The 16,983-nt window shown below is 47.3% G+C and overlaps 1 protein-coding gene across 2 annotated transcripts; it reads right to left on the bottom strand.

Annotated features, from left to right (window-relative positions):
* Positions 1-778: 778 nt before the first annotated feature.
* Positions 779-13,479, bottom strand: ppp2r2ab (protein phosphatase 2, regulatory subunit B, alpha b). 2 transcript variants are annotated; one of them, XM_077019937.1, is made up of 10 exons: positions 13,190-13,479; positions 11,603-11,680; positions 9,412-9,509; positions 9,164-9,329; positions 7,237-7,349; positions 4,885-5,062; positions 4,529-4,693; positions 3,824-3,993; positions 2,479-2,570; positions 779-1,739 (listed from the first exon to the last, which is right to left on the bottom strand). In XM_077019937.1, the coding sequence occupies exons 1-10, from the start codon at positions 13,194-13,196 to the stop codon at positions 1,460-1,462; spliced, it is 1,347 nt and encodes a 448-aa protein (XP_076876052.1). In that variant the 5' UTR covers positions 13,197-13,479; the 3' UTR covers positions 779-1,459. The 2 variants fall into 2 exon arrangements, with proteins under 2 accessions (XP_076876052.1, XP_076876053.1); XM_077019938.1 differs by lacking the exons at positions 7,237-7,349; positions 9,164-9,329; positions 9,412-9,509; positions 11,603-11,680; positions 13,190-13,479 and adding an exon at positions 6,528-6,571.
* Between the last annotated feature and the right edge of the window lie 3,504 nt (positions 13,480-16,983).

Below are 16,983 nucleotides of genomic sequence, written 5' to 3'. Positions count from 1 at the left end.
TCGGTCACTGTGTGTCCTTTTTCCTCAATTGGCACTGTTCATTTCGGCTAAATCAGACTGTGCATTAAGGCCAGCAACTTTCAGACACGGAATTTTACAGAAGAGGCTTGCTTTTTTTTGACATGTCAATATGAAAATGTTTTGTTTCCAATAACGCCATGAAAAGAATTTCTTGTTTCTTAAGAAACATTAACAAATAAACAGAGGTGGGACTGGGAGCAGCATTCAGGGTTACTGAGAACCCCAGTGAACATTACACCCATCTCCCCCAAATACTGTTGGGTAAGATCATATTAATGAGAATGTCCAGGGTCCTATTTGCACTCCGTTGTCCGATCTAGGGTAGTGCTTTGGTGAAAGCCAGTCCAGATCTCGTCTCAGGAAAGAAAGAGACACGACTCTGAATGTAATGTTTGTTCGATTTATAAATACCATTTTTCCATTATTATAATTTCTATAATTCTTCTCAACTTGGGGGAGAGAGAGAAACAAAGAAGTGTGTGTGTGTGCGTGAGAGATTGAGATGAGTATAGTGAAGGAAACAGAAAAATAACACAGCAATGGCAACATAGTTCTCTCATGCAGACTGGTATGTGCATGTGTGTAAGATCACACTACTGAAGACAGTCAATGAATCATGCACGAGGATAATGCCATCACAGGTCTGTCTGCACCGAAAACAATGCATTAGGGGCTGTGTGTGAGTACGTGTCTGAAACCGGAGACATGGTCGCAACGTTTTTTAAGAAGAAATTAAAATCTCTAGTTGAACAGACTATGAATTTCAGGACAGTAATAGAGAATTTATTGAGCAAAACAAAGAAAAATGAGGAAAAAAACAATTAAAACAACCTACATAACTTGGCAGTTTCACTGAGATTAAAAAAACCTACAATGGCACACAGCAAGCGAAGGTTTGAAGAATACAGGGACACATGGATCAGCTCAAATCTGTCTTTATACAGATACTTTCAACAAAAGACGAAATAAGAAAATTAACTAAAACAAACGAACAAAAAGACAACAATGGCAGATGTCTGACGGATACAGGAACCTGCTGCTGAACTCTCCTTGCCACCAGGACCAAGTGGTACGGGAAGGAAAAGGATTGTGGGTACAGACAGTGGGCAGCACATCACCGTAGCAACGTGTGCACCCCGTTTCCACGGAGACCGGAGCGAGGCCGCCATTTGTCCAGCCCAGCCTGAACCTGAGCTGGACTCAATACTGGCTGCCCTGGTTACGGACCCCCTGGTTCCCCCCGCCCTGGAACAGGTGCACGTTGGTATGCAACGATGATGATGATGACAGTGTTGATGAAGGTGGCGCTAGTGGTGACGGCCGTCACAGAAATGATTTTCACTAGTTCATCCTTTCTCTCGGCACCCCTCCTCCCCCCACCCCCCCCCACCGCAGAGACAGAAGTTCGGAGGTTCTATCTCCATGACGACTGACTGCACTAGTTCACTTTCTCCTGGAAGATGTAGAGGTTGTTGGTGGTGGCCACGGCGATGATGTTCTCCTGCGGGTGCCAGGCCGTGTGGAGGATCTTCTTGTTGAAGTCCAGGCTGTCCACGCTGATCTCGTCTTTCTTGCGCTTGCCGCCTGCACACACTCGCCGGGGCTTCAGCACCTGCCGGCCCTTACTGCTCTCGCGCGAGGCCTCCAGCGTCACGTCCCTCCTCTGCGTCCGCTCCAGCATCCGGAAGAAGTTGTTGTAGGAGCCCGTCATCACCACGCTGTCCACGGGACAGAAGGACAGGACAGGGACACAGTGGGTGTGAGGGTTAACGTAACCAATCAGAGTGCGAGAAACCAACGAAGATGCTCCACCCCCCCCCCATACGGCGGCCGTGTTCCGTGAAGACTCCCGCAGCTGCACACGCAGACGAGGAGCACAGCTCTTCACTCTGGAGTTTATGTGACACATTAATTAGCCTTGAAGTATTTTCGCAGTACACAAGAAATTTAATCTGGATAATTTAGCCCTCATTCAACCCTGTAAGAATCTTCTCAGCATAATGAGTCTTCAGCGCATTCGGTGCTCATGCTGGCTTGGTGAAACTTCGTTCATCGTCTCAACCTAGTAACGCACCACCCTCCTCCACCCCACACCACCCTCCTCCACCCCACACCACCCTCCTCCCCTATGCCCTGCCCCCTCTCTGCTGCCCTCTGATAGCAGGGGCTTCTCTAGATAAGAGGGAGCAGAGGGTTATGGTCTCAAGAGTCCCCCCCTCCGGTTCACGGCCTCTACACAATCACCTGCCACTTTGTTAGCAAAAAATATAATCATAAAAATAATAGGTAAAAGAAAAAAAAAAAGAAAAAATTATGAAGACACACCAGCCGCCATTAAGAGTCAGTTTTGGATCGTGTGGCTTAGACCATTTTGAAATGTCCACCAACTGCCCCATGGCCACAGGCGTCCTGTATCCCAACAGCAGCGAGTGCTCGGTGGACGAGGCTGTCCCTCACCTGTCATTCCCGTTCCAGCAGCACTCGAACTTGTCGAAGATGCAGTCGTTCTCATAGAGCGAGCACAGCTTACTCCTGAGGTACTCGTGGACCTGCAGAGGCAGAAGACGACCAGCAGGGGGAGTTGAACATGGGCCCTTTGAGCAGTCATGCACCATGCTACTGAGTGTAGGCCTCATTTTTCTGGCTTTTACACTACTGAGATTACAGAAAAACTGCCCGATATACCACAGTAACTTTCTGCCTAAACCACAAAAAGCATAAGGATAGTTTTGAATTTAAATGTAAATCTACAAAATGAAAATAAGCAAAGATGGAGAAAAAAAACTAATAAAATGCATCAAGAATAGAATGTCATAACTGCGCTATTCATTAAAGTTGCAGTGTTATTGGTATTCGTTCATCCGCACAGCCCTGGTCATTGTGCAGGTATGTGAAAAGCCTGCTACGTTTCACTGGTGAGCTCTGTGTGTTTAACTGTTCTTCCATCGCAACATCAGACCTCACAGCCTTCCAGGAAATGGCAGATTCAGGACTGATACGTGTCTGCAGCCTCACTCTCTCCTTCTGGGTCTGAGCAAATGGGCTCACTGTTGTATACAACAGCAACGAAGCAGTTAACTCTGCCGCTGGGCTGGGTGTGTAAGTAGTAAACCTCTAACCCCACCGGGTAAAGGGAGAGTGCACTGTCATGCACAGCCCAAATATGGAGCTCCCCCTAGTGTTTCACACAACGCTGGTGCAGATAAATCCTTCCGTAGTCACACGTCTCCAGTTTTAATCAGATGTGCAACACTGATTCACACCCTCCACAGCAACACAGCCTCCACAGTTGGCATATCTTAGTTTTATTGCTCTATTAATTTTTAAGTGTTTGTTTTGCAAATCTGCTTCTTATTGTGTTGCTTTATGAGGGATTGTAGCCCTCACGTGGATCTCAGGTAGACTGAATGTCTCCCTTATTGTAAATATGGGTTATATAAAGAACATAATAATGACACATACTGTTAATATAAATAAGCCCTTCCATTGCCTGTCTATCTGTATACCAATGCACTTATAAGCTTCATAAAGTAAGCTAGACTGACTACAGGGTTAGTCTGAACCCTATATCCTAAGCCTATAAGCCCACACAACATTGGAATACTGGTTACAGCAACACAACCAATGCTGAATATAGAATTAGTGACTAACCAACACAGGGTTCAGAACCATCACATTTAGTTGATTAGTTCTCACAGAATTAGAGATGAATTCCAATGCTACAACTACAACACAAACTAACATTTAATTGCCCCCATTTTTTCTGAACTCCGTCTCGGCATGTATGTTACAGTGCCCCCACCTGGTACGTCTCCACTGGCCGGTTCTCCATGTTAAGGTCCCAGATTTTGACAGACAGGTAGTCGCGGGTCATCATGTACCGGCCACTGTGACTGAACTTCACATCAGAGATGGAAGAGATGATTTCAGAGAAGAAGGAACGATTACTGGGGTCTTCTGGTTCCTCAAACACTGGAGATGGAGACAGACAGACAGACACACAGAGTATGAAAATCCCTCCCCTTATAAACTAACTCCGTTGAGCGGTGGAGGACCCATGAGTGATTATTCATCACAAACCTCATAATTCATAATAAAGCACAGCACTGAACGATTCACTACACACAAAACCAGGTTCTGTTCATTTGTATTTACATATCACTTTTGAACAGACGTCTTGAAGCAGCTTTAGAGGAACCAGGTCCAGAGGGTTAAAGGGGTTAGAAAAGCCAAGAATAAACACCTCGCTCCACGTAGGAATGAAACCTGGATGACTCTAAATAGATCCACTCTCTTTTGAGCAATGCACAAATAACCACACTGCACAATAACCACACAAAGAATGAATAGAAAGAGGAGCAGTGAGGGTTATGGGTTCAGGTTAGGGTTATGACTAGGGTTACGATTAGGGTTGACTTAAGGCAAGCAAAAGTTATGTTAGTGTACTATTCACACTCATAAAGAACGAGGGCTTAGGGTTCCAGGGTTAGGGTGCAGCAATACTCACGTTTGGAGTGCTTGTCACAGAGGGCGGAGGCGCGCATGTCACACATGCGGATGGTGCCCTTGCTGCTGCTGTAGACAAACGTGTTGCACTGGTGGGGGTGGAACTCTGCCGCAGTGATCACCTCCGTCAGCTCCTCCATGTTGGCTGGCTTAATGTCCACAATGTCTGGGGCCAGGTGAAGGAACGCACACACACACGCACGTGCACACACCTGCAACTGCTAGGCTGTGAAACACTGCAAATCACTGCCAACTATCTACACATCAGTTCTGCTTCTGCTCTTTTTTTAAAACCAATACCATCGTACCAGTCCTAGTAATAGTCATGCCCCATGACCTCTGACCTCTTCAGGATACTGAAACTACGGTCTGTGATCTCCAGGTGCCACAGGTTGACACGCAGGTCGTCCGCCGACAGGTACGTCTCATTGTCACTGTTGACCGAGATGGAGTTGATGTGGTAAGTGTGAGCGTTGGCAAAGACTCTCCGGGGGCTGGCCTCTACCATGAGGTCCATGGGCCTGAACACAGGGACCTGCCCAGGGGACGGAGAGAGAGAGGGGCTCAGTACAGACGGAGGACGTGAGAGGGTCTCAGTACAGACGGAGGACGTGAGAGGGTCTCAGTACAGATGGAGGACGTGAGAGGGTCTCAGTACAGTACGCGCACACTTCTCCGAGCTCATTCATTCTAAAAGACCACTCATAAAAACAATCAGGAATGTTTCAACACAGTTCCTTTTCAACAACTTGTCCATCCATAACCCATCCAACTCCTCTATCCCTAACCCATCTACACCTACAGGTGTGCATGTGAGTGGGCGTGCGGGTGTGCGCGAGGACTCACGTAGGGCTGTGACGATAACCGCATTACCGCAACACCGCGGTTATGTAGTGCCTACCGCGGTGTTGAGCTCATTATCGCAGTTTATCTATTTATTTATCTTATAAAAGGAACTGTTTCCATTGCGAAAAAACATTTTCATTGTGATCGCTGTGTACACGAGAGGAACAGTCCATTAAATAAATTACCGTATTTTCCGGAGTATAAGCTACTACTTTTTCACCCCACGATTTGAACCATGCGGTATATAATGGGCTGCAGCTTTTCTGTAGATGTTTCTTCACCCGTCAGGGGTTGAGCAGAAAGTGAATCAGGTGGTAGGACAAAGTTGTAAATCAAAGAAGAAAGTGCTCATTTTCATTTAACTCATGCATGTGAGATATGAGAGGTATTAATCTCAAACCATCATTTTTCAAACCATCATGTGTTGTGCCAAATTCCGAGTCCCCTCGTTTGCACATGCATAAAGACTCTACAGATGATATTCGGGAGTTACAGTGACTAACTTAGTTTATTGAGCACTCTAGTTTTGTCCTAACTAGATATTTAGACATAATACTGCGAAGTCGTGGTCAGAGGTGAACTTCGGTATAGCCAATGTGTGTTTTATTTAAAATAGTTAACAGCCTTGAGCCAGTGTGGCTTTGGACATAGATAATGCCGTTTGCTGTGATGGATAATTAAAGTCTAGCTCTTATTTATGCATAGAAACATAAATCGACAATATTATCTGTATCGTATTTATGCGCAGATTAACGTGGCAAGTCGGAATTCAACACAACACTGTCGCAAATGAAATGCTACAGGCACCATTCAGAAACGGATCAGTTCAGTTAAATGTATTCAGTTTAGTAGATATGTGGCTTTTAGCCCGGTGGGGACACTGAACCCGCCACGTATTTTCAGGAGGAAGCCCTCGATTCGCATTCGGATCCACTTGCCCGGTGGCAGAAAAATCAAAATGGATTCCCTCTTCTGTCAAACATTGCCAGAAAATATATGACGAGCACTCCATCGGCGCGTGTATTCAGCATGGCAGGCAACATTGCCACCTCGTTTAGATCGTCCTTTAAACCGGACGTTGCTCTTTCACCACGGTAAGAAAAAATCCATAGAGTCACAGCCCTAGGCTCACGTGCAGGTGTGTCTATGCTTACCCGTAGGGTTGTGATTGTAGTAGAGGCTCACGTGCAGGTGTGTGTCTGTGCTTACCCGTAGGGTTGTGATTGTAGTAGAGGCTCACGTGCAGGTGTGTGTCTGTGCTTACCCGTAGGGTTGTGATTGTAGTAGAGGCTCACGTGCAGGTGTGTGTCTGTGCTTACCCGTAGGGTTGTGATTGTAGTAGAGGCTCACGTGCAGGTGTGTGTCTGTGCTTACCCGTAGGGTTGTGATTGTAGTAGAGGCTCACGTGCAGGTGTGTGTCTGTGCTTACCCGTAGGGTTGTGATTGTAGTAGAGGCTCACGTGCAGGTGTGTGTCTGTGCTTACCCGTAGGGTTGTGATTGTAGTAGAGGCTCACGTGCAGGTGTGTGTCTGTGCTTACCCGTAGGGTTGTGATTGTAGTAGAGGCTCACGTGCAGGTGTGTGTCTGTGCTTACCCGTAGGGTTGTGATTGTAGTAGAGGCTCACGTGCAGGTGTGTGTCTGTGCTTACCCGTAGGGTTGTGATTGTAGTAGAGGCTCACGTGCAGGTGTGTGTCTGTGCTTACCCGTAGGGTTGTGATTGTAGTAGAGGCTCACGTGCAGGTGTGTCTGTGCTTACCCGTAGGGTTGTGATTGTAGTAGAGGCTCACGTGCAGGTGTGTCTGTGCTTACCCGTAGGGTTGTGATTGTAGTAGAGGCTCACGTGCAGGTGTGTCTGTGCTTACCCGTAGGGTTGTGATTGTAGTAGAGTCCCTGCAGCGGCCATCCTCCTCTTTGAGATTGTAGCCTTCTGGTCTCTTGTCACGCTCACTGATTTTCCATAATTTTATAGTTTTATCTACAAATCAAAGGACAGTTTAGCTGTAGCGTGTAGAGATAACCTGACCTAGCCATTAGCAACAGTTACTATCAAACAGTAAATGAAAATCCATCTCCATAACACAGGGGCTTGAGTAGGTTCATGTAAATGGTGCCATTAAACAAAAAATGTAATTCAGCATTAACGTAACAGTGAATCTGGACTAAAGGCCAACCTGCTACTACAGCACACCGCAAAACCTCAATGTGAGAACTGTTTCTCAGCTGTTGTGTGTCTGTCCAATCCCAGACTAATCTTCAGCCATGGTGTATAAACACCTCCTGGTTAGCAGGGTTTCCAAAAATATGCAGTGCTTGTACATGTTGGGGACGAGACTGGGATGATATTCTAGTATCTAGAGAAAACGGGACAGAGAAGTTAGAGAGAACAGCAGCTCCGGCGGGGACAGCAGACCTGAGCTGATCTCTCTCTCCGCGGGAGCTGATCCCTCCCTCTCTCTCTCTGTCTCTCTCTGAGCTGATCGATCTCTCTCTCTCTCTCTGTCTCTCTCTGAGCTGATCAATCTCTCTCTCTGTCTCTCTCTGAGCTGATCAATCTCTCTCTCTCTGTCTCTCTCTGAGCTGATCAATCTCTCTCTCTCTCTCTCTGTCTCTCTCTGAGCTGATCAATCTCTCTCTCTCTCTCTGTCTCTCTCTGAGCTGATCAATCTCTCTCTCTCTCTCTCTCTGTCTGCAGGAGCTGATCTCTCTCGCACTCTCCGGGAGCTGATCTCTCTGTCTCTCCGCGGGAGCTGATCTCTCTGTCTGTCTGCGGGAGCTGATCTCTCTCCGCGGGAGCTGATCTCTCTCCGCGGGAGCTGATCTCTCTCCGCGGGAGCTGATCTCTCTCCGCGGGAGCTGATCTCTCGCTCTCCACAGGAGCTACGGTGAGATGCGGAACAACCGGCTCCTGTTGTCACGGTTGTTTCTCTCTTCCATTGCTTTGATAACGACATAATGCCACATGCATTCTGATCATACCACATGAATTCACCAAAACCTTCTCAGAGGTGCTCCTCTGAGAAGGGCCCCTAAAGTAAATGGCCACCTCAAGCGTTTCCATGATTGAAACAAAAGTGTGAAAACTTGTATACTGATTTGATTTCCACTATTTTAAGTTAATCAACTTAATTCTAGTGAAGAATCTGTATAAATCCATATAAATGATTAGCACAGCAGATTTGAACGGTACTGAAATCACTGTGGTACAGCAGTAATAAATACATCACCTCACCTCCTCATGTAAATCAAATCCTGTCTGAACAGGGCTGACAGATCTAGTTAATTCAGTGCCTTGTTAAAGGCTCCGCCCCCTGACACACCCACCTTGCCTCCTCATGAAGACAAGTGGTGAAGAATATTGCTACTGTAACTTTTAATTAAGAATACTGAATCTTACACAGTGTATTTGTAGCTGGCTGTGGTAGGAAACACTGAATCCAAACCAGTACCAAATATCAGAGTACACTGCCTTTTTAAAACTGCCTCTTGCCTGAAGCGTTGGCCTCGGTCATGCTTACATTTCCCTCCGCTCATCATTTACTCAGATTTGTATCTCCAAAATAATGTTCAGGAATTGATTTAGCACTGGTTCATTTCCAAGTACGTTAACCTTCCAGCAGAGGGTGCAGGTAGTTCCACAATCAGTGCAGGTACTTCCATCAAATTGCTGCATGTTCGGATTCTAAGACGTGCTTTGCTGTGTTGCAGATGTTTATATTGTGCTTTGTGAACAGAGCTGTTTCTGATGAGCTCATTTGGAGCAGGTCCCGCCCACCCCTCCAGCACACTCACCGTTGGTGGACAGCAGAAACTGGGCAGCGTTCTTCTGTGGCAGCCAGCGTATCTTGTTGATCTTCTCCTCGATCTCCAGGCTCTTCAGGTAGTCAAACTCGGGCTCGTGGCTCTGAAACGTGCTGTAGACGTTGTACTCGCTGCGGCACTGCGGCAGACTCTTATTCTGGCGGGGTGAAAACAGGAAGGCAAAAATGGGGCGGGGTTTTGGAATGAGCATGAGGGAGAGAGGCAGGGGATTGGTGTACCTCGGTGTCTTGCTGGAAGATGACCACGCGACCACCTTTGTCTCCAGTGGCTAGCAGCTCCCCTGAGTGGTTGAACTCCACAGTGGAGATGATGTCCGCTGTTGGGGACACAGAGGCGCGCACACTCAGACACATGCTTCACAAGCATCTTTTATCCTCAGAGAACAAGAGAACGAATGCTTGATCCATTTTAAGAAATCATGGCTTCCAGCCAGAACCACACACAGACGGCAGCCTTTAAAAGAATCTGTCTGTCTGACACAAACAGGAAGAAGTCAAAATGTCTCATCTGCTTGGACCAGTATTGAAATTCATCCACATAAACCCAAAAGCGCATTCTTTTGCACAGCATTTTTAACTAGTGTGCAGTTTAATACATGCGTGCATACACCATCACACACTTAGCTGTCCTGTGAAGCAAAAGGACAATACTGCAGAAAGGCCAAAGTAGAGAGTGATTGTGCTTCAACTCCTGGGGACTTAGTGGGGGGGGGGGGGGGGGGAGAGAGAGAGAGAGAGAGAGAGAGAGAGAGAGAGAGAGAGAGAGAGAGAGAGAGAGAGAGAGAGAGAGAGAGAGAGAGAGAGAGAGAGAGAGAGAGAGAGAGAGAGAGAGAGACTGAAAGGATGGGTTGATAAGTGCATCAGGCTATAAATGAAAAGGACCCGCCCCCGTCTTTTCAAACGGGGAATAATAGACACTTTGCACTTCAAGGCGGCCCCTACATGCTGCTGCCTGGGTCAGTGGGCCACAGACAACACCAGGCTGGGGGTGGGGAGAACTGTGCCTGGAAGACCCATGAGGGATCGTCAAGGAAAAAATTTGCACAATGAAAAACGGTGAATGAAACTAGTGGTGCTACGTGAAACAGGCCCTCTTGGCTCAGACCGTCCACACAGTCATTTACACGGTCATCACATGGTTGTATCAGAGAGCACCAGGGAGGTGAAAGACCAAACAGACCAAACCCTGCCCCATACACACCAAGCGCAGCGACACCGCTTAAACAAACCGCACATCAGACACACGTAACATCTTAAACACGTTCGGTGATCCAGCTGGGGAAGCTTGTTCCCCTCATGACGTTACACCTTCATACTTAATCACCAAGTATGGTGTAGCCGGTGAGCTTAAGAACACTCCTGGCTCTGTGCCCCGAGTTCAGCCTCGTCTTCCTCGTTTCTCAGACTAAATCACACACCCACGGTGCAAGAACATGTTGCAGAGCTTGAAGAACTGCCAAACCCTTTCTTTTACTCCAAACCCAACTACTGAGCTCCACCTCCTCCGCAGAGAGAAACAGGGTTTGTGAACACGGCTCCAGTTCGAAGAACTGGACAGTCACATCGTGGCGGCAGCAGCAGTCCAGTGTCGTAGGTCAGACACTCTCTCAGGGGCCGTGCGTCACTCCTCCACCTACCCCCCCCTCCCCCAACACGGTGAGGCTCCTCCATCTACTGCCCACTGTGCACACAGGCTCTCCCAGGCAGGAGGAGTGAGGAGAGGGAGGCAGAGTGGAGAACAGTCAGGGAGTAAGGAGGACACCAGGATTCTTGGCACAGACCTGCGTCATATTGGCTCAGCGGCTCATTCAGAAGAGGTGCACAAGGACAGAAGGTTTCCCAGGAAATGATCACCTGTAGGACTCGGAGACGGTCGGTCCCCTGGGATCCTGTGAGTAAGCTGCTGCATATGACCTTCATGTTTATTTACACTGTTCATGCAGTAAATCAGTCAGGATCCAAGCCTGTACAGCCAGCTACCTGTGCCAGGCCAACCTACCGTCACCGACACTCAGACAATTGGATGAGAAATCCGTCCAAGATGGGGAAAAAAAGACAGTTCCAACATGATGAGACAGGATTTCCTTCCCCGCCTTCTTCCTGTGTACATGCCACCTTCAACCAATCAGCACGCGGCTCTCCCTGGTTCCACAGACACATCGCGCAGGGGTCACTGCACATGTGCTGACGACTCTGACTTGTTGAGACTAATACCTCTCATATCTCACACGCAGCAACAACAGAGCACAAAAATGTAAAACTAGCTACGGATGGCAAAAGAAGAGCCCACCCTACCCCGACCATGGGCAAGTACAACTGTAAATCGCATTGTAAATAAAAAAATAAATAAAACAATAATCCAACTTCATATTTTGGAGAAAAGTCACAATGCCAAAGCCTGTGCACTTACCTTCAGCAACATCGTCGTCGATGGCTCCTTTGACTTGGGAGAAGCACCACTGCACGTCGTTGGCCCCGCCTCCGGCACCTGCAGACACAAAGTACAACGTTAATTGTTGTTTCCAAATCCAGAAAAAGCCAACAGGAGAATGCAAGGTCTAATACGGTGTTTTATTTCACCACAGAATATAATTTGTGGTCTGAATGAATGTGTGACAATAAAACACATCAGAACAAGACAAGAAATGCTGAACCAGTCGGTGCTGCCCAGGAAATGTGACAGTATCACACACTAGAATAGGTGGAAATGACAAACTGGGAGCTGGCATGTGATGTCACTGCATTTCACATGTCGTTTGAAATCCAGTTCCAGCAAATAAATGATGAATGAATAACCTTTTGAACCAATCTGCTGTGCTTCACCACAGAAGAGCCATAGCCAAATCTATGAGCTACACATGATACAGGACTGTAGGTGCTCATTATGTATTTGAGGGGCGTTGAACACACAGATGCAGGACACAGTGTAGTTTCTCTGAAATCCTCAGCCAAAACTACTGCAGTCTCTCTTACCTTTTCAGTCAAAACTACACAATGACTAGGTAGCTGTTCATTCCAGGACATGCATTATCCAGATCTTCTTTCTCAAACTTTTGCAAAACACACAATTGTGAAGGATTACTAGCATTGATCTGTGACTGAACTTAAGCATTAGTAGACTTTGAACTGCTAAGTAGTCTACAGAAGAGAGTCCTAAAATTAAAATGCATATCAATTAGATGATATCGAGGATGTATTTGGGCTGAGCTCGATGCTGATTGGAATTAATCCTATTTTCCACGTTTAGACTAGCCTCTGTGAAAAGCAAACCAACTCAAGTTTTTATTACTCCATTTCTTGTGCAATGCACATTATTAGTTTCCACAGAACACACACACACACACACACACACACACACACACACACACACTTCACCCCTCACCACCTCGCCGTGCTAACGCCGGCTGAGGGTAATGAGCTAGCTGGACTGAATTAGCCAAGTGTCCTATTGTAGGATAATAGCGTTTAATACGTTTAATAAGACAAACATGAACACGTCGTGTGGCCGTGTGACACACGAAGAGCGTTAAATCTCTCACCATAGTCACCACACTGTGAAACCCCCGCACCCTCCACCCCGCTAACAACGAGGGTCTGCGCGCTGGTAGCTACATGCTAGGCTAACCAGCTCGAGGGAAGCGGCGTCTGTGTCGCCCGGACCAAACACCCCACAGACGGAGGGGCTCACACCCCCACACCACCTCTGCTGCGCGGCACACGACCACTTTCTGGCCAAACCGTGACCGCACATCGCTGCTTTACCGGCGGACCGGGAGGGACCCGTCGGTGGCGGACCGAGACGGCGCGGCCGCAGCGGCTAGCGGACACCATCCTGTAGTGATGCCGGTAGAAACCGGTCAATATCGTTATTGATACCGGACACACTCGGCGTTGATGGTGTTAACTATCCGGTATGTATTGTCGGTTTGGCGCACGGTCGTTTATTAAAACACTAAGGCGGAAACGCGGCGGCGGGCGAGCGGCTAAGCGGCGTTACCTGCCATGGCGAGAGGGGATCTCAGTGGCGATACCAGTCCCCCGGTCTCGATCACCTCCGGCCTCTTTATTGTTATATACAACCTATCTGAGGCTCCAACAGCAGATCGTGGAGATCGGGCGTCCCTGGGGGGGTTGGGAGGTTGGGGGGGGACTGGTTTTTCTGCTAATGCTGACAATGTGAAGTCCCGCTAGCCCGATATTCAAACAGTAGGTCCAACTCTCCCTCCCTCAGCCTCCCACACTCGGGTCCACATTCAAAATGGCGCAGCCCCGCCCTGCGCTGACGTCATCGCCGCGCGCCGCTCCGCTGGGCGCGGGAGGAGGAGGAGGAAACACGCGCCCCGGCGGACACGCGCGTCCTGGTTCATAAAGCTTAGAAAGGAAGCTTAGAATTAGAAAGAACGGTATACTTTAGCACGCGTATTTGATGCTGAAATTATTTAGCTGCCTTGTTCGGTGAAAACCATTTGTGCTTTCGTAAAAATCTAAACAGATGTGTTTAATAACCTGTAATAACGTGAAGCCACGTTATTAAATTATTTTTACACCGTTATATGAAGTATTGTAGGCAAGATAGACAAATGACTGCAGTCATACCGTTTTCTATACAGTTTCTATACAGTTCCCTATGGCTTCGTTGCTTATTTGTAATGTAATGTACAAATATTTGTATTATAATGTATAGTGTGATGCATCTCAGGTCATTTTTGATGTTTGGCAGTGCAAACGTTTTTTTTTTTTTTGCTGTCTTGTCTTTCTCTTTCTGCTAGGTTACACTGCAGGATGCTACGTCAACGTAGCTAGTTCTGAACCTAGGTTAGCTGAGCCTGTGAATGATGCCAGCCTCAAAATCTTGAGGCTGGCATCACTCACAGCCTCAGTTAACCTGGGTTCAGTCGAGTACTTCCTGTTGAGGCATGTGTCAAAATGGGTTTTACTCTGAGATAAGCTTTTACAGTGCAGTCGCCAAACTGAACACTTTCATTAACCTTCTAACAACCACTTTTTTTTGCTCTGCTTTTGTCTGCATTTTAATGAATATCTGTCTCGTTAAATGTCATATCCATAACCCCAGCTTAATTAAACACACAAGCACACCATAAATAATGAAAATAACCTTCAAAACCTCATTACATCTCTCTTTTTAAAGAAAATACATTTATCTCGCCATTCATCAGCCACTGGCTTTGGTATGAGCCACTGAAGTAGCTAAGATCAAGTAGCTTGAGAGTTTTCATCTCCTGAAGCAGAGGGTGGAGATGGTCTCCCAGCGAATGCAGGCCTTCAGGGAGCAGTGACGGCAGCAGCAGGTGGAGGTGGTGAGAACGGGGAGCAAGGACGAGCTGAGTCACCGTGGAGGCCCCTGGAAGCTGAGAAGTGCAACACGACTCTCGGGCTGTCAAGACACCACGTCACTGTGGCTGGCTCTAATGAAAAGTATTAATTTCTGATTCATTTCTTGCACACCACAAGCATAAGGGCTTGGAGGGGGGAAATACCCACAATTCATCATTTTTAGTGATTTAGTGATATTCCTGATGTTTAAAAGCTACTTTTTTGTGATTGTCACTGCTATGAAAGGCTTATTTTTAGACAATAATTTGTTATTGATTTCTAAATGTGCTGCTTTGCTTCTCTTCATGCATTGACAAAGGAATACACTGTCTGTCCTATTTTCTTTCTCTTTTTATCCATTTTTCCCTCTAGTGTGGATTGAATGCTACAATGCTGTGAGCGCACAGAATGAATTCAGACCAAAACATTTTTTAAATCTATATTTTAAACCACACAAAGCCAGGCCAAAAATAGGGGAACAGTGAACAGGTTTTCACAGTATTATAACAGAATAGGCTAATGATCTGAAACAGGGTATGTTTCAGTGGGAAAATAATGGAGATGATGTGTTCTGGAAAACACTTAACTAGGAATAAGGCAGCAGATGGTTGTCTTTCCTGTCCAACAGACTGGTTGGCAGCACAAGTCTCAGGAGCTCTTAATGTGAACACTTTATCACCGAGTGAGGTGTGAGGAGTAGTGAGATTCTTAACCCCACCAATAGATGGCAGTATTGCACCATGCCACAGGAGATGGCTACTCCGGTTGTGGGTAAAAGTTGCGTGTTTGGGCTGATCTCAGAATAGACTTGCAAAACCATTATCCCAGCCTAAGCCAAATGTAAGAGAAGACATTTTCTGTTACTTTCTGTTATTCTCTCATTGTAGGTTAGGCTAGTCACTTGAGAATACAGCTGACGCATTAAACTGCTGTATAGGAAGGACAGGAAATGGAGGAAACGTGGACAAAGAAGAGACACGTTCACTCTTCCCACAGATGGTGGCAGCCTTTTCTTTTCACAGCTGACCAAAATCAAAATGTCAACCAGTGTAACTGAGTGGTGAGAGAGAGAGAGAGAGAGAGAGAAGTAGAAGGGGGGGAGAGAAAGAGATAGCGAGAGGGAGAAATGATAACAGCAGAGGGATAACTGGGAGGTGCAAAGGAGAGGTTCTGGAAACATATCAATTGGTGTCAGAGTGTCAGGGGTGGAGGGCTAGAGTTCTGGCAGGGTGTGTTCTCTCCTGGAACGCCCACATGCAGAGCCCTGAGGGACGGCTGTTTAATTAGCCTGTAAGAGTGATGCTAACGTGTGCCAGACCTGCAGGCTGTGCTGGCCACAGTGACCATTCCAGCAGAGGAGCAAGGAGAGAGAACGCTTTGAGACGCAAGCCAGTACATGCAGCAACACTGTAGGACAGCACACGCAGCAACACTGTAGGACAGCACATGCAGCAACACTCTATGATAGTACACACACCAACACTGTAGGACAGCACACGCAGCAACACTGTAGGACAGCACATGCAGCAACACTGTATGATAGTACACACACCAACACTGTAGGACAGTACACGCAGCAACACTGTAGGACAGCACACGCACATAATGGTGCATGCAGAAACACTGTATGACAATACACGCAGCAACACTGTATGACAGCACACGCAGCAACATTGTATGACAGCACACGCAGCAACACTGCATGACAGCACACGCAGCAACAGTGTAGGACAGCACATGCAGCAACACTGTAGGACAGCACACGCAGCAACACTGTAGGACAGCACACGCAGCAACACTGGGACTGTACACGCAGCAACACTGTAGGACAGCACACGCACATAATGGTGCATGCAGAAACGCTGTATGACAATACACGCAGCAACACTGTATGACAGCACACGCAGCAACACTGTATGACAGCACACGCAGCAACACTGCATGACAGCACACGCAGCAACACTGCATGACAGTACACACAGCAACACTGTAGGACAGCACATGCAGCAACACTGTAGGACAGCACACGCAGCAACACTGTATGACAGCACACGCAGCAACACTGCATGACAGCACACGCAGCAACACTGCATGACAGTACACACAGCAACACTGTAGGACAGCACATGCAGCAACACTGTAGGACAGCACATGCAGCAACACTGTATGACAGCACATGCAGCAACACTGTATGACAGCACATGCAGCAACACTGTATGACAGCACATGCAGCAACACTGTAGGACAGCACATGCAGCAACACTATGATAGTACACACACCAACACTGTAGGACTGTACACGCAGCAACACTAGGACAGCACACGCACATAATGGTGCATGCAGAAATGCTGTATGACAATACACGCAGCAACACTGTATGACAGCACACGCAGCAACACTGTATGACAGCACATGCAGCAACACTGTATGACAGTACACGCAGCAACACTGCATGA

The sequence above is a fragment of the Brachyhypopomus gauderio genome, chromosome 10 (genome assembly GCF_052324685.1).
Source record: "Brachyhypopomus gauderio isolate BG-103 chromosome 10, BGAUD_0.2, whole genome shotgun sequence".
Lineage (NCBI taxonomy): Eukaryota > Metazoa > Chordata > Actinopteri > Gymnotiformes > Hypopomidae > Brachyhypopomus > Brachyhypopomus gauderio.
The sequence above is the reverse complement of the archived record's forward strand: the minus strand, read 5'-3'. Positions and strand labels throughout refer to the sequence as shown.